Here is a 24,807-nt window from a genome sequence, read left to right as displayed (position 1 = left end):
GCCCTAATATATATATATATATATATATATATATATGTATATATATGTGACTCCATGGGTGCCAAACTGTGAATATGTGGGGGTCCATTGTATTGCTTATAAAAAATATATTTTTATATCCAGTTTAGCTAAACTAACTTTTCTTTCCTACGACGGCATATTAGAGCCACGTATAAATATATATATATATTTTTAGAGGGTGGGGGCAACTTTCTGAGAAAAAAATGGCAAATTTGCCACTTTATAAAGGGGTAATTTGCGAGAAAAAAAACCCCTCTGAAACTTACGAGAAATACACGTAGCGTAGCTATAGTCTAATGTGAGGATTCGTTGGTGGTTAATGGGACACTGTTTATAAAATGAAAAGGCAGAATGGAGACAGATTCATTCTTAATTGAAACTTTACTCGTCATACACGGCAGCCAGAGCGACAACACTTCCTGATCAGCTGACTAACACAAACCAATCAGATGCTAGCAAACTTTAGGTAAATGCTAGTGAATGACAGAGAGCAGCAGATTCGACACATCAACTTAGATACTTGTACAAAAAAAAATAAACTTGTAAATGATAATTCTGGAAACATAAATGTACAAGTAAATATTCATTTTAACCAATTAACTTAAATGCTTGACCGTCCGGGTGTGGACCTTCACAAAGCGAGGCGTCTTCGTCGCTGGCAGCACCCAACGCTTCAAAGAGCGAATGCTTAACATCATATGGTTAATCTCTGCTAAAGCAATTACTATCTCCTTATTTGAAAACCCGACCAAAAAGTATTGGCACAAACCTCTGAGTTGTACGTTACGTGTATTTCTCGTACATATCTGATTTATTTATTTTTTATTGCAAAATTTACGAGTTTTTTTCTCGCAAATTTAGTGGCAAATGTGTGAGTTTTTTCTCAGAGTATTGCCCTCACCCTCTAAAAAATATATATTTCTTACGCCGTCGTACTCTCCACTTTGCTCAAGGTGTGTGTAAAAATGTGGTTAAAGTAAGTCAGCTGAGGCTGGGTGCGCTTGTTTTTAATGATGTACCTTGACGGCATTATTTGCATTGCTTTTTGAACACAAGTCAACAACATGAAATAGACAAAATATATCAGTCATACCCTGTTTGAACCAACGACAGTAAGAGCTCTCAGGTGGACAAAGAAGACATGGGGAAAGTCTGAGCGTCTATTCTACATCCATAACTTTATTACAATCATCTTCTCAACAATGGGAGATTTATAAATATTCTTTTCTTTTGATTCTTGAGGCGTGGTGATTCCAGTTGTGAAAAAGAAAAAAACAGGTCTTTGAGTATCCAAATGCTCGGCGAGGAAATCCGCTCTGCACACTGAAGGGGTGTCACTTTGAGGAACCGTCACGTTCGTGGGGGTTCTAGGAGGTCCGCAAAAGCATCCGGCGGCGTGCCCTGCCGCTCCCAAAACCGGCAACCCGGTCTCTAAAATCCAGCGATTGTGCACTTGAATCTCCTCGAGGTGGTCCTTCTTGTCAGCTGGCCTTCGAGAGCCAAGAATCAAACGCGCCCCCCCCCCTCCCCCTCCCGAGCCAGAGTATTTCCACAGGAGGATCTGGGGGCTCCTCTCTCAAGCTAAAGCCATGGGGCACCAGGGCTCCCCCCTCACCGAGCCCACGTCGGTGGTCTGCGCCAGGCCCACGGCGCCGTACAGGCCGTCCGGACCGGGGTATTTGAGCACGGAGCCCTCCCCCGAGGCGGGCAGTACGGACGAGCTGACCTGTGACAGCAAGTTCACCATCAAACAGCAAACTGACAGCGACGCAGAATGAGTCGGAATGTGACTCGCGTTGCCAGGATTATTTCATTGGTGGTTTTAAAGAACGAGTCAGAAATGAAGCGATAAGGTGCTCATTATAGATGCGCATTACAGATTGAAATACGTACCCCGGACACTTGCGTGGAAGGAGAGCTGTTTTTCGAGCAGTCTTCAGAATTGGATGAAGACGTGGACGTGGGCGTCATGGCCACCGAGTTGCTACTTCCTACAAATACAAACATTACAATATGAATGGGGGCAAATACACTCATCAACATACCTAAAAAAGTTATTCACAATTCTAAAGGCCACCTTTACGTGTTGAGCATGTTGTATGCTTGCTACGGTGTGAAAATAAAGGATATACTGCGATGGACATTGGGCTAAGGCTGGGTTTAAAAAAATCAATATATCGATATCGATATCGATATTCCTTTTCATAACCCAATATCGATTCATAAAACCATGAATCAATCCTTTTAATATGCCCCTCAACATAAATTAATGTGCCTTCTCGCGTCACAGGGAAATGTCTTCTACAAAAAAGCCCAGTGTTTTTGCCACTTTATTTACATAGTGCTGTGGTTTTAATCGATTTCAGTTATTATTTATAGTTTTGATTAGGTCAGGTTCAATAAAACATACATGATTAATTGGATTCAATTTTAAATGTAAATATTCATATTTTTCAATTTCAAATTATTTATTTTTTATTACTTCTTTTTATTATTTGTATTTATTTGTTATTTTAAAATGTTTTTTATTTATTTTATTTATCATATTAAATTTTATTTTTTATTTTCATATTTTTTCAATTTCGAATTTTTCAATTAGATTTTTTTTCTATTTCGATTTCAATTATTTGTTTTGATCAGGTCATGTTCAATAAAAAAAATCCATGATTCATGTAACTGCGTTGGATTCAATTTTAAATGTAAATATTCATATTTTTCAATTGTTTTATTTTTTATAATTTATTTTTATTATTTGTATTTATTTATTTATTTATTTATTTATTTTAATTTTAAAATGTTTTTATTTATTGTATTTATTATATTTAAATTGTATTATTTTTTTTATTTTTTTTTTCAATTTCGAATTTTTCAATTAGAATTTTTTTCTATTTCGATTTCAATTATTTGTTTTGATCAGGTCATGTTCAATAAAAAAATACATGATTCGTGTAACTGCATTGGATTCAATTTTAAATGTAAATATTCATATTTTTTTCATGCTAATGCACCAAGTGAGAGCAAGAAGTTTCTACTATTTACTGCATTGGGACTTCTGAGAATGTCTTCCATATAAAAATAAAATTGGTACTGAATGAAATCCTTAACTGAATCAAAACTCAATGTGAATCGTGAATCGAATCGGGGCCTTCTGAATCGAATCAATTTTGGAAATCTGAACCGATACCCAGCCCTAACATTGACTGAAATTTGTTTCCAGACATGACGCTTGACCACCACGTAGCTCTGCCACTGATTGGTTGGTTGATTGGTTCTGTTTGCTATTTGTACTGTAAATGGATTAATGGGGTGCTCCCTAAAAATTGTGAGATGGTCTCTTGGGGAAAAAATTTAGGAAAATAATAATTAAATTGCACCGCATCTGCACCAAAAGACACCGGCCCATTGAGCACTGCCCTGAATGGAAGATGGCCAGTCCATCACTGGACTAAACAATTAATCAAATTCAAATCGACATTGCAATGTATATAGAATTAAATTTTCAAAGCGTAATGGCTGCAATTTTAGAGAGGAACAAAACTCTGGGTGTTATTTATTTCTTTATTTTATATATATATATATACACAATAAAAACTTGATTTAGCAGGCTAACTGGGGGGAGTGCTAATCCATTAGAGCTGATTGTCCGTTATATCAAAGCACTTTTATGTGCACAAAAGTAAAAAAAAAAAAATATATATATATATATATTCTCATTTAGTACGATTCAGAATCGATTTTAAATGTCCTAAAATCGATTTTATTTAAATTAGTTTATACTGTCTTCCCTTTGTTTGTGTGTGCCTTTATTGGGAGCGCTGTTCATGTTGTACCCGATTTGGCCACTTAGGGGCAGTGTGGTTCCACGCGGTCTGATACACTGTTAAGTTGTAGCCACATTAGAGAGTAGAAGGAAAAAGTCACGATCAAGTTATTCCAATAAAAGTTTGTTTTTTTGCAGCGTGGAGCCCTTCTTTTGAGTGATAGCGCGCTAATTAGCATTAGCGAGTCGGACTGGAGTAGATCATTACGATTCCTTGGACATCTTTAAATTGAAGCAAAAATCATTGTCAATCAAATCATTTTGAATCAAAAATCATTCTTAGTTGAAAATCGATTCTGAATTGAATCACACACACCCAAAAATCGGAATCAAATCGTGAGACATTCAAAGATTTCCACCCCTAATATATATATATATATATATATATAAAAGCTTGAAACCGTTTGAAAATTTTGAAAGTTTATCTTAAGTCATCTTCATGAGCCACAATGTTAGCACTTAAGGGTTTTGCAAAAGAAAACAACTGTATACTGTCCCAAAATAGCATCACTTAGAGACTTGTAAACTACTCCAGTAAAAAAAAAAAGTATATTATGTAAATTTACAACCAAACCTATAAATAGGTCAATACAAGATACTCCCTAACATCTACAAAGAATGCTAAGCTAACATACATGCTGCGCTACAATTGATGGGACTCTCCCTTGCCAACATGGCCGCCACGTCTGCCCATATGTTAGCTCCTTCTCAATATCAAGAACAATTTTGTATTAATTTTTTTACAAGCTTGTGAACTTGAGTCTTCCTAAGAGCGTACTGGAAAATATACTTCCGAAGAACGCTAGCTCCAAAACGCAAGCCGGAAGCACGTGTGCAGTCCATGTCTGTTGATTGCACCACAGCGCCGTTTACTGGCATTGTGATGAACTGCGGCCAATTTTGGAGCTACCAAACATTGAAATGTTTTGTACAAAGGGGCATTTTGAGTGGAACTGACACTATTTTCTGTCTGCTGAATCAAAGTTCCACTATATATAGTTAGTTGGGTGCTTAGCAAGTGTAGTTCACATGTTTACATATATTTATTGATGAAATATGAAGCCACAGATCTGTTTGCATTATTGTCAGACAAAAATTTTGCAATTTTATGAGAATAGTTGCAATGTTGTGAGTGGGGATTATAAAATTGGAATAACGATACAACATAAGGAGAATACATTTTGGGTTTTACAAGAAAAAAAATCATATCATTTTGTAGAAGAAAGTCATCATTTTTTGAGAAAATAGCAATAGTTTTACAAGAATGAAGTCTTACCAATAATAAGAATAAAAACATGTTTTTACAAGAATAAAGTTAGAACAATGTGAGGAAATGTCATGAGAAAAAAAAGACGTATTACAAGAATAAAGTTTCTGTATTCTGAGAAAGTCATACTCAGTCATATTATTACAAGAATGAAGTCACAAGTTTGATGTAGACCAAAGTCATTCAAAATAAAATAAAACCAGTCAAACAACTAAAACAAGAATACAGTCGAAATCTCATGAGATGAAAACATTTGGATTTACAAGAATAAAATAATTTTATGAGAAATTGTTGTTTTACTCAAAAGTGAGCATTGCGTCACATGTTCTGATTTGTTATTATTTTGTTAACATGGGCCTGATCATAAATAAATAAATAAATAAATAAATAAATAAATAAATAAACAATCCGTATCACTCACCTGAACCCCCTTTGGTTTTATTCAGTGTTTTTGGTTTTCTTTTTCTAGTCTGGATACCTTCTTTTTTCATGGCCAGTGGCCGAGGTACCTGCACACAGAAACGCGTGGTCATCAGAAATATAATAATAACAATAATGATGATAATAATGATGATAAAAGGTGACTGTGGACTGACCCCGTGCAATTTGGTGTAGAGGCCACATGCGTTGCACACGGGCTCCCCTTCGGCGTTCCTGCGCCACAACGTGGTGGTGCTCGTCTGACAGTTGGCGCACGACAGGCCGATCCTGCGGGACGTCGACTGCAACGGGGGGGCGAAAAATGGGAGGTGGGGGCGCGTTTAATTCCTTTTTTAACACGCTGATTGATCTCCTGCTTGTCACGTGACCCCCCCCCCCCCACCCCCTTCCCTGATTGAATCACCCGTTCTTGACACAAGTCGTTTCCTTCAGCCACTAACGATTGTTCCATTTCATCCAAATGTGACTTTCGAGGTGCGTAAAACGTGTGCGTAATGGCAGCAAAATCTCAAAAATGAAACTAATTCAATAACAAGTTTTGATTTTACTTATTAGATTACATTACTGGAGGATTTTTTTTTAATTATGTTTTCTTCGGTAGGAATTGATAAACGACGTTACGTCGCTGTGCGTGTTTGGCGACATCCTACACAACAGTGCCATGGCAATAACAAATATGGAAGAAGTGGAAATGGCAAAAAATACGCCCACACGTTCACTTAAAAAAAATACTGTATATATTATAGAGTTATTTGAAATTTGATAATGGTTATAAATAATAATAAATAAATAAATACTTGGGGGGGGGGCTAGTAAAGTAAATTCTGAGTACATTTTACAAGGAGACTTTTGAGTACATTTTACCAGTTTATTATTATTTTTGGTCTAATTTTGGACACAGCACCAATGCACCAATGCAGTATAGTGGCAAACAAGAGTGGCATGGCTCAGGTGGTAGAATGGCTGTCTCCCAAGCTGAAGGGCATGAGTTTGTTCCTCAATGCTTCAGTAGCTTTTTTTTTCCTTTAAAAAAATAATAAACTGGTCAAATGTACTCAATTCTCTCCTTCTAAAATGTACTTAGAATTTCTGAGTGAAAATAAATAAATATAAAGTAAATATAATTTTCCTTTTTTTTCTTTGCATTGATAGGACCAAATGGTACCCAAAAGCACTTCCACTACTAACCTTGTTTCATTTTTATTATTACTTTTTTTTTTTACGCTACAAAAACTACACTTGCAAGGCCGCTTTATTAGGTACACCTGCAGAATCGCATTAGGTCACGCGCGCACACACACATAAAAAACACACGTATTTGTTGTTGTTGTTTACATCGGCACGTGCAGCCCATTTTATTTAGGAGCACCATTGCGCTCATTTTATCGAGGGATCAAACACGACGGACGAGGGTGAAAATATCGGTCACGTGTGCCTAATGAAGTGTCCTGGTGCACGTGAGGAGAACTTACGGTGCGCTTCTGCGGCTTGATGAGCGGCCTGCTGAGTCCGTTCATCTTGCTGTAGAGGCCGCAGGCGTTGCACAGGAAGTGGCCGGTGCCGTCGCGCCTCCACAGCGGCGTGGAGATGGAGCCGCAGTTGACGCACTCCCTGCTCTCAGCCATGTCGTCCAGGAGGTCCGAAACTGCGGGTTAACACACACAGATACATATTACTGTGGTCAAGATGACGTAATTTCTATTGTTATTCACATGCCCGGTGCTCTTACGCACGTCAAATGACCAAAATAATATTACATGTATACAATACTAGAGAGTTAAATGCCATCTTATAGCGGACTTTTTGTTATTTGTTATGGTTTAGTTACAGTCAGGCAAGTTTGTTTTTACGCACAAAAATAGAGACTAAAAATAACAATTAGGCGCCTCCCATTTTGTTATTTTGGATCAAACCTCAAAGCCGACAAAAGTATTTTTTATTTTGTGTCGAGCAAGAATTATTTATGCTATAATTAAGATTTACAAGTGTTCATTTTTACACACCAAATATAGGCTACAGCGTCCCGTCGTGTCATATAGATTGAAATATTTATATTTTTAGGTAAGACTCAACAGAAAAGTCTTGTAGTTGTGATAGGCAAAGATTGTTGCCATTATTCAAGCTTAGCACAAAAATTGACTTTTGCTTTTACACATACAAAATGGAAGAATAATGGGCCTACTTTTGGATTCTATTGCACAATTTATTATAGCCTTTTGCAATGAAGTCATAATTTAGTTGAACTTTAATGTATACTTAAGCTAAATATTTTTTTTAAGGCTAGAATGAATGATTTAAGATTTCTCATTTAATTATTTGTCATCATTTCTTGTTCTTACACAAAATAATGGCAGAATTGAGGTTATATAGATACATAGAGGATTATTTATATTTTTTAAGTCTGGTTATAGAAAAAAAGAGTAAAATTACAAAAATGTAATCAAACGTTTGAGTTCAACCTTAACAATAGAGCCTTAACTAAATTATGAAGGATTATTTAATAAAGCATAGTTTTAAAAAGTGTGTTTTTAAGCACAAAAATAGTACTTTTTTATATGCAATAGTAAATAAATAAATAAAAATACTTCAGTTCAACCTAAAAAAAACATGTTCAATTAATGACAAATTATTTGTGATGTTTGATTCAAATAAGTAAAAATAGATTATAGATTTGTTTTTGCATAAACAGTACATTATAAAATCAACCTCAAAATAAACTTGTCAAATTAATGATGAATGTTTAGGGGCTTAGTACAATCAAATATAGCTACAGAGTGTCATATACAACAAAAAAAAAAGAGACAAAATCAGTGTGCCGTTATATTATGTTTAACATGTTTGCTTGAAAAGGCGATTTTCCAGTCAACTTTAACAGAAACTTGGTAACATTTAAGTGTTAATTCGTGGTGAACAACGAATTATTTTTGTTATTTAGGTGCAGTTGTTAAGAATATTTTTTGTGCTCACAAAATGGCAAATCACTATTCTAAAATTATTATAATTTAATTAATTTATTTATTTAGCTTTGAATAAACATTTCTAAGCCAAAATGAACATACGAAAGTTAAATTAATGATTGGGCAAGTTAAGTAAGATCAATTAAGGGTGTTTTTACGCACGCAAAATGTCAAAATCAGTGACATAAAAACCGTACAAAAATATATAATCACAGTATTTTTGCTCTAGGGATCTAGTCTTAACTAGAATAGAATAATGTGTTGGTGATGTTGCCACTCGAATTTGATTATTTAGTTTTCAGGAAGAATTCATGGGAGAGGGCTGCCATTTGTATGCAAGTTGACATTTAACGCGTCCATCTTGGTGCTCTCTGGACGTTTACCTCCGTTGGGTCCCCGAATCAAGGGCGAGGCCCTGCTCTGCAAGGTGTGCAGCATGCCGTTGTCGAAGGGCCCGCCCGTCCACGGCGACGGCAGCTGGGAGAGCTGCGGTCCCACGTAGGGCGAGTAGGCCGCCGGGTAGGCCCCGCCGAGCGGCCGCGACAGCCCGTACTGCTCAGCGGCCCGGTTGGCCATGTTCAGCGAGTTCCCGTAGCCGATGTCTCGGCCGGCGCCGTTATTCATGGGGGGGCTGGGCGGGTAGTGGAAGCGGCCTGCAGCAGACGCTGCGTGCGGGCTCCCGGTGCCGTACGACGGGCTCTCCGGGGCCGCCTGCGACCACACCGAGTGGCTGGAAACGGCGTGGCCGGGCTGGGCCGAGCCGCCGGCTTGCAGGTACGACAGGCTGGGGATCATGGAGCCCACCCGCGAGCTGGGCACGTACACGGGCGAGTTGGGGTTGGAGTGCATGTAAGCGCCCGAGGAGGAATCGTATCCGGTCTGGCTCTGGGCCGCGGCGATGGCCAGGCTCTGGTACATGTCCGACGGGTCCACCAGCAGGCCCGCCGCGGCGGCCTTGTGCGCCCCGCCGGACAGGACCAGCTTGCCGCCCTGGTCTAGATCCGTAAAGAGCGGGATGTCCTCGCCGCCGGTGCCACTGCCGTGCAACAAGTTGCCGTGGTGTCCGAAGTGGGCGTACGGGTGGAGTGTTCGGGCGCCCTGCAGCGCGTCCAGCTCGCCCGGGGGTGTCCTCAGCTCGTCCGGGGTGTGGGCGCCGCCGCTCCGCCGGCTATCGCCGGGCTGCAGGTAGCTCGGCTCGGCCGGTGACCCTGGGCTGCTGGAGGCTTCTCGCTTGACCATGGACCAGCCGGTTTCGCCCAGGTCCATCCAGGAGCACTTCCCATACACCCTTGGGGGGTCAAAAGGAGGAAAAGTAGCCAGGGAGTCGTCGGCCCTGCGACAAATGAGGAAGAACTTGGATTACACACATCGCGTAGTTTGCATTTAATGGCGCGTCGGCTAATCCGAAAGGACCGAAATGCTCATTTGTTCTGTCAAATTTGAAACGTCCAATACATAGAGAATAAAAAGAGGCGAGCGTCACTCGCTGTGAAGTTAACGCGCACAAAAAACAAACAAAAAAAGCGTGAAAAAAAAAATCTCTCAACCAAACCCTCACCGAAATTTCCTCTCTTTATACCTTGACCCGTGTTTTACGTCAGCATCTTAAATCGCACACACTTCATCTCCCCACCACAAATACCTACACACCTGATCAGTAAATCGGCTGTCATTTCATCTCGAAAAGAACAAGACGAGAAATCGACTCGCACGCGCAAACCACGCAACGACGCAGTATGTCCTCCACACGCATATATACGCCCACAAAAAAAGTTAGATAAAAGTTTGATAAGAAGCAGATAAGAGAACGAGGATCCTTTTTTTTTTTTTAAGGGGTGGGGTGAGTCGGGGGGCGGCGGGGGTCCACGTACCTGCTCAATGGTGTGCCATAGGTGTCGCGCGCACACGCACGCTCACGCGCAGAGTTGGTCGGGTGAGAAGCGAGCGTCGCGCTGCTTGCTTGCTTGGTCAGTGAGCCGCACAAATGCAGCGCACAGTCGACGAGTCAGGTCCTGGTTCAGCAGGGGGCGTGGTCAAACGTCACAAGGGGCGTGGTGTCGGCTTGGGGGGCGTCACTTCATAAATCGGCGTCATCCAATCACGCTCAACCTCCCCACAGCGACTCTTAATTCACACGTTTTGACTCACTTAAACGCTTTGAAAATGAAAATTCGTTTGACTTGGCAGTGTTAATAATCTATATTTATATACTTGCTTTTGTATTAGTGTGCAAAGTTCTTGTGTGTATGTGTATATAATAATATTTACAAGACTAATAATAACAGTAATATTACAACAATTATATAAAGGAAAATAATAGAGACTTTTTATATATAGCCTTCAAAACAGCAAAAGAGCTTGAGAGGTTAAAAAAGTGGAAAGGTTTGACTTTTTATTTGTTTCCCTATTATTCTATATTTAATTTAATACGTATTTTAATTTGCATTTTCTAAAAAGTGTATTTTGACAATCTTATTATTGTTTTTATTTTCTATTAGCCTATTTCATTTGTTACATTATTTTATAAGTTTTAATTACATTTCAGCATTATGCTCCATTTATAGTAACACTAATTAGTTGTATCTTTGTATATTTGCAACAAGACTATTTTAAATACAGGCCTAATGTTGATAATTGATTATTATTTTACATTGACTACGACACAATTAGGCACATTTTAAAAAATAGCCTTAAACTAAGATCTCACATTTTTAAATGTACCGTAATCATGCAAGTCAAGAGCATTTTTTAGACATTATTATAAATTCACAGCTTTTATGTCATTTTAAAGCAACTTCAATTGATAACAAAATAAATAAATAAATAAAAATGCTGTTTATGTGACGTGATCACAATGGCCCAATTGCTCAGAATAAAAAGGAATCTCATTATTCGTGGAATATTTACAGACAAGTCATTTTTCTTCCCTCTCGGCCCACCCTTAGTTGATGTTGAATTTGATTGTATGCAAAAAAGGGGAGAGAAGAAAATACAAATAAGCACAAAGGTCACACGCATTCAACATTTGCTAAGAAAGGAGTACTTTTCCGGTGGTCAGGACTCAAGGTGCTGACTCGTGTCTTTTTTTTTGTTGTTGTTGTTGATTGCCTGTAAGCCGAGCAATAAATCCCCCCACTCTAATTGGTTTATTTAACCAGCGAGTGAGAGGCTGCTTCACACATGCGCACAAACGCCAATCAACAAAGATGATCAAACGACGCCCGCGCACAAAAGCGTCAAGGTGAATCACTCCGCTCATTAAGCAGTGCGCGCGCGCGCGTGTTGTTTATTCCACCGTTGTAATTGTGTTAACACTCTCGCACGCGATGGCCTCCATAATATGACCACACTACCCCACGAAGAAGTCATAAAAATGCCAGAAATCTTAAGAACGAGCTGTTCCTAACATTTTTGACCACCCACCTAATATGGTCACCGGATATTGCTCTTGTTCAAGCGGACAGAGTAATAATATTAATGAATATAAACGATCGTAGCGTATAATGCCTCACATTACACCAATGAACTTTATCGCCAATTTGTATTTGATTGACAGATGATTTAATAAGTCGACCTCAAGTGATAACAACGTGTGCCTGCACGTGTGTTCCTATTTATGCACAAACGCCACACACGCAAGTCGACACACACTAAAGTAGTCACAATATATATTGCTTTGATTAGGAATATTAAAAACGAGTAAAATAGTATTACGTTAGAACATTTTATTTAAAAAAAAATCAGTTCAAAATACAGCAACATAATAACATAATCATGTTTATTTCTAGTAAAAAAAAAATCTCGATAGTGCAAACGATATGAAGTAAGCAACATCTACGATCATGCACTCAGTGCAAGTTTGTCCTATGACGTCACACTCAACCTGGTATCATGTTGACCCAACATGCAAGTGCTTTATTTATACGTGTGTGTGCGTGTGTATGTGCGTGTGTTAAAAACAGCAGCAGACTTGATGAATGAGGTGTTGTTTTTTTTCAAGCTGCCGTGTGACACGTGGTGCCCGAGACCAGGGTGCGACCCCACGGCGCCTCTCTCTCCCTATACGTCACCAAATCAATCAAACACATCGATAATTATTATATATAGGCCTATGTGTGTGTATATACAGTATATATACTGTACATAGTTCTATTTCTTCCTGGTTCCGCCTTCCCAGGGTCTGTCTGTACCCCAACTAGGAAACGTGTTTTTTTTTGTTTTTTTATAATCAGAATTGTGCATTTATTGACATTTCCAGTCTTTTTCCTGCTGCTAAAGGTTGAACTACTTCAAGTGAGCGCACTGACACGATAATCATTATCTCCTCTCTACGTGTGTGTGAGATCCTTAAAAAGGATGATTGTTATGATGGTCACACCTTTATCTTATTGTTATGGATGCCGGCGAGTGTTTTGTCTCCTCTTCAATGTGAGATTGTATATTCGTAATCTCCACATTATAAAGATTAACGAGCGATATACGCACACTTTCACACGTCACTGTTGGATCCTCAATTTGTGCCGCATTTTTAAAAAAACTATAATTCTGTATAATCAACGTTCATGGTACTGTTGTGCAAAGTGTCTTCCTCGCGTTTATTAGTTCAAGAATGCATTATGTTATGATTTAAAAAAAATAAAAGTTATGTAAAAACAGATGCATATATGGCGAGCTGTAAAATGTTGAGTCTTTTTTTATTAAAAAAAGAAAATAAACCTTCAACTTAAAATCTAAAAGGTAGATTTGCATTTATATACATATATACTTCCCCCTTATTATTATAATCATTATTCATTTGATCATATACTGTCATTATTTATTATTGATTATTTTTGTCATTTAATGAATCTTGTGTATTATAAATTCATTAAAAAATATATATATTTAAAAAAAAAAAGACACATTGGCTAAACATTCTCCACAAAATGATTTGTTAAATATTTGGTAAAATATTAAAATATTTGTTAAAAAATATGTATTATTTTGTACATTACAAAATCTGAACATTAGATAAAAATACAGTATATATTTTTCATTAATCGACTTTATTACTGAAATATATTATATTACTTAAATATATTAAAAAACATTTTAAAACAAAGCAAACAAAATCAGGAAAAAATGATTTTAAAAATAAGTAGAGCCTATGCAAAACCAGTTTCACTACATGCAATTGGGTAAATTATAAAAACAGAAATATTTAAAAATTTAAAATAAAAATTGGTGCATGATCACATTTTAACATTTATATTGTTAAGTGTTCAATAGTGGAAATATTAAATTCTCAATTAGTTTACACTCTACTACTGATGTGGGTAACGTAGACCATAGCGGAGAATCTGTAGTAGTCTATCAATACAAATATGTATTAGGGATAGGCGAGTATCAATACCAGGTATTGGTAATGGGCCGATACCAGGCCTTATTTCAAGGTATCGGTACACATGACAGTCACCAATACCAGTATAACTAGAAATGATCAAATCTTTCTTTACAATTATATGTCATTGTTTTCTTTGGGAAATTTTATGTATCAAAAGTACTAGTGGTATGGGCACTTGGTATCGGTGAGTACTCAAGAGTTGAGTACTTGTGCTGTTGTGCTGGTTTGAAAAAGTGGTATCGAATAACGCTAATATGTATATGCGTAAGTATGTATAATAGTAGTAATAGCATATAGAGGATTGTAGCGCAGATCCATACATGTGAACTCAAACTTAACAGTTGACGGTTACAATTGTTCACCTGCGTCTTCCATTTCCTGTTTGTGTGCCCCCCCCCAACACACACACACTTTTCATGGCCAAGTGGACTATTTGTTCTTTACTTTTATGGGATAACAGCACGATGAGCTCCAGCAGCCGACGCCGTCCACGTGGGTGCGGCGCCGAGCCCGCTCGGCCTTCGTGCAGCAAAGGATTGTGGGAGGCCTGTGGCCGGCTGGCCCGCGTTCCCACTCTGGTAGATGATTAAAGGGCAGGTGTAAACGCAACCTTTGGCATGTTGTTGACGGCCTTGCTCGCCGGCGTCCGTCTCACCTGCCCGCTTCCACCGCGCGGAGATGCGTGTGGCGCTTCTCACATGGTGTCATGATGTCATATCAGCCTGACACGAGCCCGTTTTGACCTTTTCGCTTAACTCGAACCGCTAATGTTGTTACCATGAGTTAGCATTATCGCGTCGGTCATATCAGCGGCGTTAAAGGAGGCCCAAACAAGCTCCTTGGAAGCATCACACGAAGATTGGTGCTTCTCAACTTGGGCTGGCTTGTCAAGGTGGGCGAATCGCCGATCCAGATCGTCAAACCATTGGAAAAACAATTCAATCGGCTTTTGCGCCACCGCTCTCATGAGGAATCCTCAAAATGATGTTCAAACGTTTAGTAGGCCACTGGTTCTTAAACTTTTGACATCAAGTCCCCCTTAAAAAAAAACGAAACAAAAAAACTTTCCAAGGACCACCACATAGACCAAAATTACAATACAGATGAGTAGTAGACCCAACTGTTTGTGCGTCATGTGACCTCAACACTCCAGGATGTAGTCCATTACTTTTAAAAAATGTACCTAAATACTCTTAAATCTACTGAAACATTTCCTAAAAGTAACCTAAACACTCTTAAGTCTAATGATAAGCAGTGTTGAGAGTAACACCATTTAAACTAACGGTGTTAAATAACTCAGGTTTTTTTTTTATAAATGGAGTAATTTAATTATTTTTATTTTAAATATAAAAACCATTTAAATCTAAATTCATAATATAAAAAAACTAAAAAAATCGAAATTATTTGAAACATGCGTAAGTGGTGAAAATAGTTACTTTGCCTGGTAATGAGTTACTTTCATTATTGAGTAATTCAATTACTCACTCAGTTACTTAAGTAATGAGTAACTATAACTAATTACTTTTATAAAGTAACATTCCCAACACTGCTGAGGCGCTCCCTAAAAGTTAACAAAATACCCCAAGATATATTTTATTTCTTCTTACAATTTAACGAAATACTCAACAAAACAATAACTAAATACGGACAAATACTTAGTAAAAGTAACAAACACTCTTAAGCCTACTAATATGTTGCATACAAGTTACAAAAAAACCTCATGGATGTAGTGAATTATTTCTTAAAAGTTACCTAAACACTCTTAAATCTACTTTAATACGGGTTAAAAGTAACCAAAATACTATTAAGTCTACTGATATGCTCCCTAAAACGTACTCAAATACTCCTAGATATACTCAAATACTTTTTTTTATAGTTACCTAAATAAATGTACTCTTAAATCTACAAAAGAAAAACTTCCTAAAAGTAACTTAATCACTCCGAAGTCTACTAAAATGTTCCCTAAATTATTCAAATACTAGATACACTCAAATACTTTTTATAGTTACCTAAATATTATCATTTAATCCCAGCTATTTTCACTGAAGCAACCCCCTTCGCTCCTGGCTGTTTTACTGGATTTTGACTGATTTCGAAAGGCCCGCAGGATATTGTGTTCTATTGCTATAAAAACATGGAACTTACCAAAAGAAAGATTAGAGTTTCTTTTTTCATCAGGAAAAAAAAGTCTATTTCTATTGGTTTCTGTTTTGCAGCTATTAGCTTTAGAATATAGCTTCAGTTTCATCATTATTCACAAACCTGTTGAAAACAGGGGAGAAAAGAGCTTTTTGCAACATGGCCCTAGCTGATTTCTTATACTCTTCTGTCACCTGCTAACCGTTTTTTTGTAAAAACTACCATTGTTTTAAGCCACCTCTTCACGTCAGAGGCTGCATCAAAGCCTTCTGTATGTTCTAGCATATAAAACAACAACATAAAAAAAAACCCGATAAATACGTTTTTGGGACCATGGCAATATTTAAAATAGAACGTTTTTGTACGTTTTTTGGGAGCAAATGAGTTAAAAAGTGATATACTCAATGATGAAATATGCGCTCGAAAATGTAACAAAATACTGCTACCTATACTCGAATACTTAAGAGTTAACCAAATATTCTTTAATCTACGGAAATGCTCCCTAAAAGTAAACTAAACTCTCTTATATCTAGCAATATGCTCTCTTAAAGTTAACAAAATGTACCCTAGATATACTCAAATATTTCTTAAAAGTTAAATTTTAAGATAAATACTCCTATAAGTACTCAAATATGAAGATTGGTGGGCTGGGGGCCGGCACTGCCTTTACATAATGATTCGGATAGGTTTTTGGTGAACTAATGAATACACACACACACACAATAAAAAAAAAAGAAAAAAAAAAAAAAAGAGAGCAATGATGATGACATGTCAAATCGGTAAAATTACCGAATGAACAATACTGAGCTCTTAGAAAAAAAAAAGGGAAAAAAAACCCCATAATGATTCGAAATGTATTTCACAAATTAGTAAACAAAAATTGACCACAAATTGTAGTTGAATAAATCACTCACACAACACTGTGGAGCCCGCTGGCACACTAATCTAAAATGGCGTGGGAGTCATTTAAAACATCTGAGAGACTGATTTACATGACTCGTATAGGTGCTGCTATTTTGGCTAACAACATAATTCCAATGGAAGTAATTGGTTTTTTTTTCAAACTCAATTCACCATTTTATGACTTGTATAGATTTTTTTTGGGGGGGGGGGGGGTTAAAAAGAAATAAAGAAGTCCCCACCTGGGAAGAAGCAGCAGCCAGATAAGAGCGCCCATCCATCACCTATTTGGAGCAGAGGGATCCAAAAAAAGACATTAGAAGAAGATAAGTCGGACGTGGACAATTCTACACAGCGCCAACATCACGGGAGAAATTCTCACGCTAGACGAGGAGAGCTCAAAGGAAAGTAGGAATTGGGGTCGTAGGATAGAAAGCATAGTCAGAGGACGGTAATATGAATATTACTAATGGCAATGCTGGAAACAAGATAAGCAGTAAGATGATCAAGTTGTCCATTTGTTCAGAAGCAAAAGTGTCCCACACTGTATTGGCGCCTATACATATATTTACACTCACGTGTGTTGTGCGTGAGTTTGTGAGAGAGTTATTGTTTCCATGCCGGCGTCTCCATCCTGCGTGGTGTGTGGCGTGTTTTGTCTGAGAATAGAAGGTCGCCGACGGCGTGTGACTTTCCCCTCACTCGGCTGCCGGCGAGCGGCACGCTGACAAAGAGCAGCCTTGGGCTCCACCAACGTGCACAGATAGCACAGCACGCACACATGCTTTGGCAGGGGTGACAGCGGGCGTGCGTGCGTGGGAGAGGTGTGCACTGAGGTACACTTGGGTGATGTAGTGTGTGTGTGTGTGTGTGTGTGTGTGTGTGTGTGTGTGTGTGTGTGTGTGTGTGTGTGCGTGTGTGTGTGCAGCTGCTAGACCTTGCAGGACCTGCCAAGGTCAGCGTGAGAGGGGAGAGGAGGATGTGCACTCAAGAATTAATTGCGGCAGTGTTGTACGACATGACGATGAAGTGCGACGTCACGGCTTACTTTATTAAGCACAATCTGACGAGGGTTCAAAATATTCCAATAAAATGACAATGTTGAACTTGTAGTATTGCAACTTTATTCTCAATACATTTTGTCGTAATACTAAAACGTATTCACATATAACACCAACATTTTTCTCGCAATATTAGAAATTCATTCTAATAAAATGATCCTTTTCCGTCTTGTAATATTCTTAATTTTTTTGCTCTTACATCTCAATTTTATTTGATAATAATATACATTTTTTTGTAACATTACAATTTTATTATAGTACAATGAAAATGTTTTTCTTAGTATTATTAAGGTATATTAGGACATTATTAATCAATTTTCTTTCAATACTATTGAACATAAAATATGGATTTTTTGCAGAGCTATTTAAAAAAAAATCAGGCAGAGGTTTGTGCAAATCGGAGTACAGTAACATCACATGCGGAGTGCCACAGGGGTCAAAATATTAGGTCCACAATTATTCATTTATTATTGACAAATGTAGAAAAAGTTCATCTTGTTTGCTGACATTAAAATTATTAGCATTTTTATTTGTAAATTATATCTATTATTATAATACATCTATTATTATAATTTATATATTATATTCAATTATTTTATTTTTTAAACAATTGTTTTTTACAGCTAGAACTTGTAACAGATTTTAGAGGTGATTAAAACTGAAATAAACAAACGTAAAGCGGTGGTTTGACAGAAATAAATTATCTAAAATGTTTTGGGGGTGTCGTTGTGGGAGTGAACACAGCCGACTTCATTGTTGGCCATCCAGTGAAAGTGGTTCCCCTCATTCCCTTTAAATTCAGCGCAGGGAAGGCGCACTCTCTACATGGTATATAGATGCAGAAAATCAGCATGCGCAAAGTACATTTAAAAGGAACTGCAAGAAGATCTCCACTTGTGGATGATGTGAAGTCGGTCGCTGTTGTCATATTTTTGAGTGAAATACGATGATATCCACCACACGTCTGCGGCGCGCCCAATCTGTCTGCCTGCACCTCGACGAAATCCACCAAAAATGCGGGGGACCGCCTGCGCCACAACTTAGACCTGCTTTTAGTTGTCAAAGTTCCATAAAATTGGGGTCTTGTTCTCAATAAATCTCTTTTTAGTCATAAAATAATATACAAATAAAATAATAACAGCTTAGTCTTGCACAAATGACAACTTATATTCTCGTAGAATTAAACAACTTTTTTTGTGTGAGTAAAATGCAAAAGAAAGGTTGCCTTTGGTTTTTGTGGGCCTTGACAGCGTTTATGTCAATCCCATTTTTTTCAGGTGTTCAAATATCACTTGCGTGATGTGATAAGATTTTCCACTCTAAACGGAGGAACGAATGGAGGTCTAGCAACACACGTACACAACAAAAAAGTGCACTTTCTATGGCTCCTGTTTGAAAATAGTATTAAAATGTATGTAAGTATTGTATACATTTTCATGCATCGCACTTGCTCCGCTGATGCTTGTCCTCGTGTCTCCCCTCTCGCTGCGTGTATCGTACCACTCACTTGACGCCATGTTGCCCACGCAGGGAATAGAATAGACTGACTTGGACTCAAAATATGTCCCAGAAGCAGCCTGCCGTGTGTGTGTGTGTGTGTGTGTTGACTTTGTGTGGTGATGTAAAGGAGCGGACATATCAGCACCATCAGCAGCACGTAGCACTACATAAATTTTTTATTTATTTTTTACTTTTATTGTGACTGGTACAAAAGGCGCCATTTCTGTCCACTTCCGTCAGTGAGGCAAAGTCACGTACATGCTGATTATTTGGCAAGAATGAAAACAAATATGGTGTAAACTGAATAAGCACGAGGATGCTGCATTCGAGGCGGTCGGGAAATGACGGCTTTAGCGCTCAGTTGGGCTGGAACGATACAAATCAAACCTACGGTCGTGATTTGGGAGCCACGTTTCTATTTTTTAACACATTTATATAATATAATATTATTTACATATTAAATGTATAATAATAAAAATATGAACAATATTATAATGTCATTGGTCGTCCCACGTAAGGTTTTAGTTGTCTGGCAAGTAAACGACACGAGCTGGATACGTGTTGGTTATAGCGCGGCGAGTTTCAAAAGTGACTCGAAGGGATTGGACGGTGACTGTTTTGGGTCGTATTATTCACTAGAGGATGTATTTTATTCATTCCTTTTAAATAACATTTACAAAGTTACGTGTGAGCTGTCAAACTCCTCCTGACTGCTGATTACCATGGAGCTAGCATGCTAGCCTCACACTGCTACTTTTAACTAAATACTTTAGTGCTTGCCATCACAAATCACTCACATCATTACTATTTAAACAGCATATTACCAATATTATCTTCTATAGCTTACTTGTCACTAATAATAAAATATATATATATATATATTTTAGCTGTTGACATCACTTACAAGTCATTATATCAAAATGACAAACGTGTGTGTGTGTGAGACAGGCGGATTGAAGCTAACTCTATATTATCTATCTCCAAGAGGCATTGCTTTCAGGGGCAGTTTGAAAACAGTCTACCTGATGCAAGTAAGCAATTATTTTCAAATGGACCATCCATCCTTCAGCATAGCGCATAAGTCGCAGTTGTACTTTAGATCAGAAACCTTATTTGGACGTGCACCGCCATTGGTGTTTACGTCGCAACGCATTCAGTGCGTAGTGACGTAGAATGGCGGCAGGCTCTCTGCCCGACCAATGTGAAACGCATATAAAGAAAGCAAGGTAAGCCTGTAGCATTCCTAATGCAACAATCAAAACTCTTGAATGTGTCTGGTGAATGACGAGAACATGACGTGGCGGGAGGGTGGCTCTCCCGATCGCATGTTGTTTCTTTAGGAACGCCACAGGCTTACCTTGCTTTCTTTATATGCGTTTCACGTTGCTCGACACACAGCCAGACGCCATTCTACGTCACTGCTCACTGAATGTGTTGCAATGTAATAATGTTTCTACAAAATGTATTTAACTGGAAAAGATTTTTGAAAACTGAATCTCATAGTTATGTTAGTAAAAACCAAATAAGTAATATAGAGCAAACTTGTCATTACAGTCGGGGTTCCTTTTAAGGCATTGGGGTCAAAATATGAGAGTGGCATATATTTGGTATTGGAGTAATCTAAAAGTAATTAAAAGTAATCAAGTTACTATTATGAGTGTTGTGCTCGTTACTAAAAAAAATAGTAACTAGTTACAGTAACTAGTTACTTCATTTAAAAAAGGAACTCAATTACTCGAATGATTACTTAAACAAAAAAGTAATGCGTTACTATTGACAGTAACTAGTTACTTTTTTTATTTTTATTTTTTAAACATACACTGTTCCTTTATGCTCAATTAAAGTAAAGTAATGAGCGTATTTCTATGTCTGCTGAATTCCACAATGCGTCTTCTACGTTGGTACGACAGCGGCAATCCATTAAAAACAGGAAGTAGTAAAGTACACAACAGCCATCCTTTCATTATTTGATTCTGAACCGCTTACCCTCGCGAGTGTCACACAATTAAATGATTAAATAACGTATCAAGTAACTGACTAATGCATAACTGAGTTACTGTATTTAAAAAAAAACAGCCTTTAGTTATAGTAAAAAGTGTTACTAGTAACTGCCCAACACTACTATTATGGTGCTTGGATTACATTACTAACTACATTATTGAAATTATTAGGTAACTGGTAACTGTATCGTAACACATTTTTAAAGTAACTTTACTCTTTTCTCATCCAATCCTGACGATCCTCATCCTTTTTGTTTTGGTGGACGTCTGTCAGAAGCTTTGGTCTCCACTGGGCTCCATGTTTACAGATCTGCTCAAACACAATCTTGTGTGTGTGTGTAGATGTAGCATACGGCCTCAATTGTCTGCTGTTACCCACGCAACCGATAATGGCGGCGGCGGCGGCAAATCATGGTGAGAACCCGATTGTCGCAACCTGATAGCCTGTTGTGATACGCAGCTCAGCATTAGAACTCATCTTAGCCATCATCCAAGTATAAAAAAAACAACAACAAAGTGACCAAAAATTAGCTCCTGACCCCAGTGTGACCGACCGACACGCCTGAAATTGAACAGGAAGTCAGCCATTTTGGTTTGACAAATGCCTTTTGGCTAGTTCCAAGACTTGTACTTTGATTTGACCTGATTTCCTTATAAAGTGGACCATCGCATAATCATGGTTTGGCACCTGAGGATTGAATCAATAAAAAATAAAAAATAATAATATATATTTAAAAAACCTTTTGTTTTCATTTTAGGGGGAGCCAACTCCCATTTTTCATTGAAAATTTTTTGGGTGAAGAAAAAAAAATACACCATTGGAATTGTAATGAGCGTCACTGGGCGGATTTTCGTTATTCAAGGGTCGGCCCTCGCTATACTTTTTGAGGTTCCACGTTACACTGAAACTGTTACAGTGGCGCGAGCCTCGAATGAATAACATTGCGTGCATCTCCTCACCTTTGAGCTCGACTGGACTGTAAGCAAATACAAGTGCATGTGTGGCAGGCATCCTCAGCATTTTACGGCCTGGAGGATGAAGGTCATCACGAAGGATGTCGAAAAGTCTGCATGGGAGGAGGAGGAGGAGGAGGAGGAAGTTATGATCTATGGAAGGCTATGTTCCAACTAGGCTCATTATAGGAGTGCCACACACACACACAAACACCTGGCGGGATTCCTACCTGTGACTAAGGTCAGAGGGAGTCTCAAGAGCAGCAGGCGGTAATGAGTAACAGCGTTATATGGCGCGTTAATGGTTAACGTGGCCCCGAGACTCTGGGCCCCCGGCCCCCCGAGCACCTGCAAGCCCACCCCTTCCCCACCTCCATTTTTTTTCTGCACAGCAAACACTCGCAGTGGTCGTCGGGCACGCTGCGGTCACATGACCCCACCGCAGCGCACCGTGTCAGCAGAGCGGAATGTCCAAAAATATGTACGACTTTTTTTATGAACGGAAATTCAAAGCGAACAATGAAGCTAAGGTTATGTTTATTGAGCGCAGTTCCGCTTAAGACCTGCAGGGGTGGGAAGCAACAGAGCGCAGCGGTACGTTGATACACAAGCTGAATTTAGCTCTATAACCAAACTTTTAACAAAATTTACTCAAGAAACCTAATCAATTTTTTACAATTTTTGTTTCATTTTTTCAACAACAAAAAAAGGTGTAATACATACAAATAACACAAAACGTAATAAAAGAGAATGTGAAGCTATATACTGCTTTTATAAATTAATTTAATTATTATGCATATTGTAGTACTCGAAGTGTTAAGAAGATTACTTTGGAAATGTAATTAGTTACAGTTACAAGTTACCCTGTTGGAAATGTAGTAGTGTAACTATTTCAATTACTCAAAGTAATTAAACTAATTACATTTGATTACTTTTGTATTCATTTTGAATAAATGCATTCAATGGTTAACCACATTAACATTTTAAGATAGTGTAAAAAAACAAAAAAAACAGCAATACTTAATACTAAGCAGTACACGTGCACACACATACAAAAAATAAAATATTAAATTAAAAATTAAAAAAGGGGCAATGATGATGATGACATGTCGAATCGGTAAAGTTACAGAGTGAACAATACTGAGCTCTCTCAAAAAATAAAATAAAAATTAAAATACTAAGCAGTATATAACATAACATAAAATAATATAATAAACAGTTTACACACAATTGAACCTTTTTTTCTGTTACTGTTGTAATTTTCATTGCTTTAACCTTTCTTTTAACTTCCAGACTGAGTTAAAGCAAATGGAAATAATTAAAGCACTATCTATTACCATACTTTGAAAAAAAATACAACTAAAATCGTAAAAAAAAAACCATCCCAAAAGCAATTACAACTTAATTACATATTTTCTTTCAGTGATAGAACATATTACAGTTATATAAATTTTGTAATTAGATTACATAATCTCAATACATGCAATTCATTATTCCCTAAATCGGAGTCTTCGAGCGATGGGGGTGTGCCTTTAAGGGGTGTGGCACATTAGAAACTGGAGTCATGTTGACAGGCTAGTCAGCGTGTGAGCGGCTTGATGCGAGTTGTGGCAAATAACAGCTCCTTGTTTCACTGTTTTGTCCTGTTTATAAATGGATGAAAGTGCATCGATGAAGGTGTTTTTCCTTGCCCACATTGAAGGGCATTAAAGTTGTTTTTATTATTTGCCTCACTTGAGCGGCAACGCATTTGAAGATCACTTGTACATCAAATAGCTCACTGATGATCATTATTCGATTGCGTTATACGCCACTCTGCCGACCAATTAACTCATTCACTGCCATAAATACATAAAAAAAAAGATTATTTAAAAATTTGGGGTGATAGGCGATTACAATTTTTAATCGTAATTATTGCGTGACTTCTCTAGTTAACTTACGATTCATCACAAATTTTATGTCGGTTTCTAAATGTACAATAAAAAAAATTCTAGGTTTTCATACTCTTGTTAACAAAAGTGGGAAAAATTGTTGAACTAATAGAAATAGTTCAAAATAATTTTTGACGTTTATAGCCGTTAATGGCAGTGAAGGAGTTAATCGCTGTAATGTTTTTTATCCTCAATATTGCGTTTGTGATCTAATAAGCTATTATTTTTTTCCAAGGTCAACTTGGAGCAATTTTTGTCAAAATGGCAGCCTTTGTGGTTTGAAAACTGCATTCCACTACAGTGTGATGTCGATTTGAATTTGATTTTTTTTTCGTTTATTCCTCGTTCCATGTAAAAGGCAAAGACAAATCAATGCAGGGTAGAGCTCAAATTTGCACCAATAAATAAATACGTGGAGTACAAAATCCTACAT

At 37.8% G+C, this 24,807-nt stretch overlaps 1 protein-coding gene across 2 annotated transcripts; it reads right to left on the bottom strand.

Annotated features, from left to right (window-relative positions):
• Positions 1 to 383: 383 nt before the first annotated feature.
• gata6 (GATA binding protein 6) lies at positions 384 to 10,510 on the bottom strand. 2 transcript variants are annotated; one of them, XM_086087856.1, is made up of 7 exons: positions 10,378 to 10,510; positions 8,890 to 9,839; positions 7,022 to 7,194; positions 5,705 to 5,830; positions 5,530 to 5,617; positions 1,915 to 2,012; positions 384 to 1,747 (listed from the first exon to the last, which is right to left on the bottom strand). In XM_086087856.1, the coding sequence occupies exons 2-7, from the start codon at positions 9,770 to 9,772 to the stop codon at positions 1,598 to 1,600; spliced, it is 1,518 nt and encodes a 505-aa protein (XP_085943982.1). In that variant the 5' UTR covers positions 9,773 to 9,839; positions 10,378 to 10,510; the 3' UTR covers positions 384 to 1,597. The 2 variants fall into 2 exon arrangements, with proteins under 2 accessions (XP_085943982.1, XP_085943974.1); XM_086087848.1 differs by lacking the exon at positions 10,378 to 10,510 and adding an exon at positions 10,157 to 10,261.
• Positions 10,511 to 24,807: the final 14,297 nt, after the last annotated feature.

Source organism: Leptonotus elevatus, chromosome 1, assembly GCF_054856555.1.
Source record: "Leptonotus elevatus isolate MCC_2025b chromosome 1, RoL_Lele_1.0, whole genome shotgun sequence".
NCBI classification, from domain to species: domain Eukaryota; kingdom Metazoa; phylum Chordata; class Actinopteri; order Syngnathiformes; family Syngnathidae; genus Leptonotus; species Leptonotus elevatus.
The sequence above is the reverse complement of the archived record's forward strand: the minus strand, read 5'-3'. Positions and strand labels throughout refer to the sequence as shown.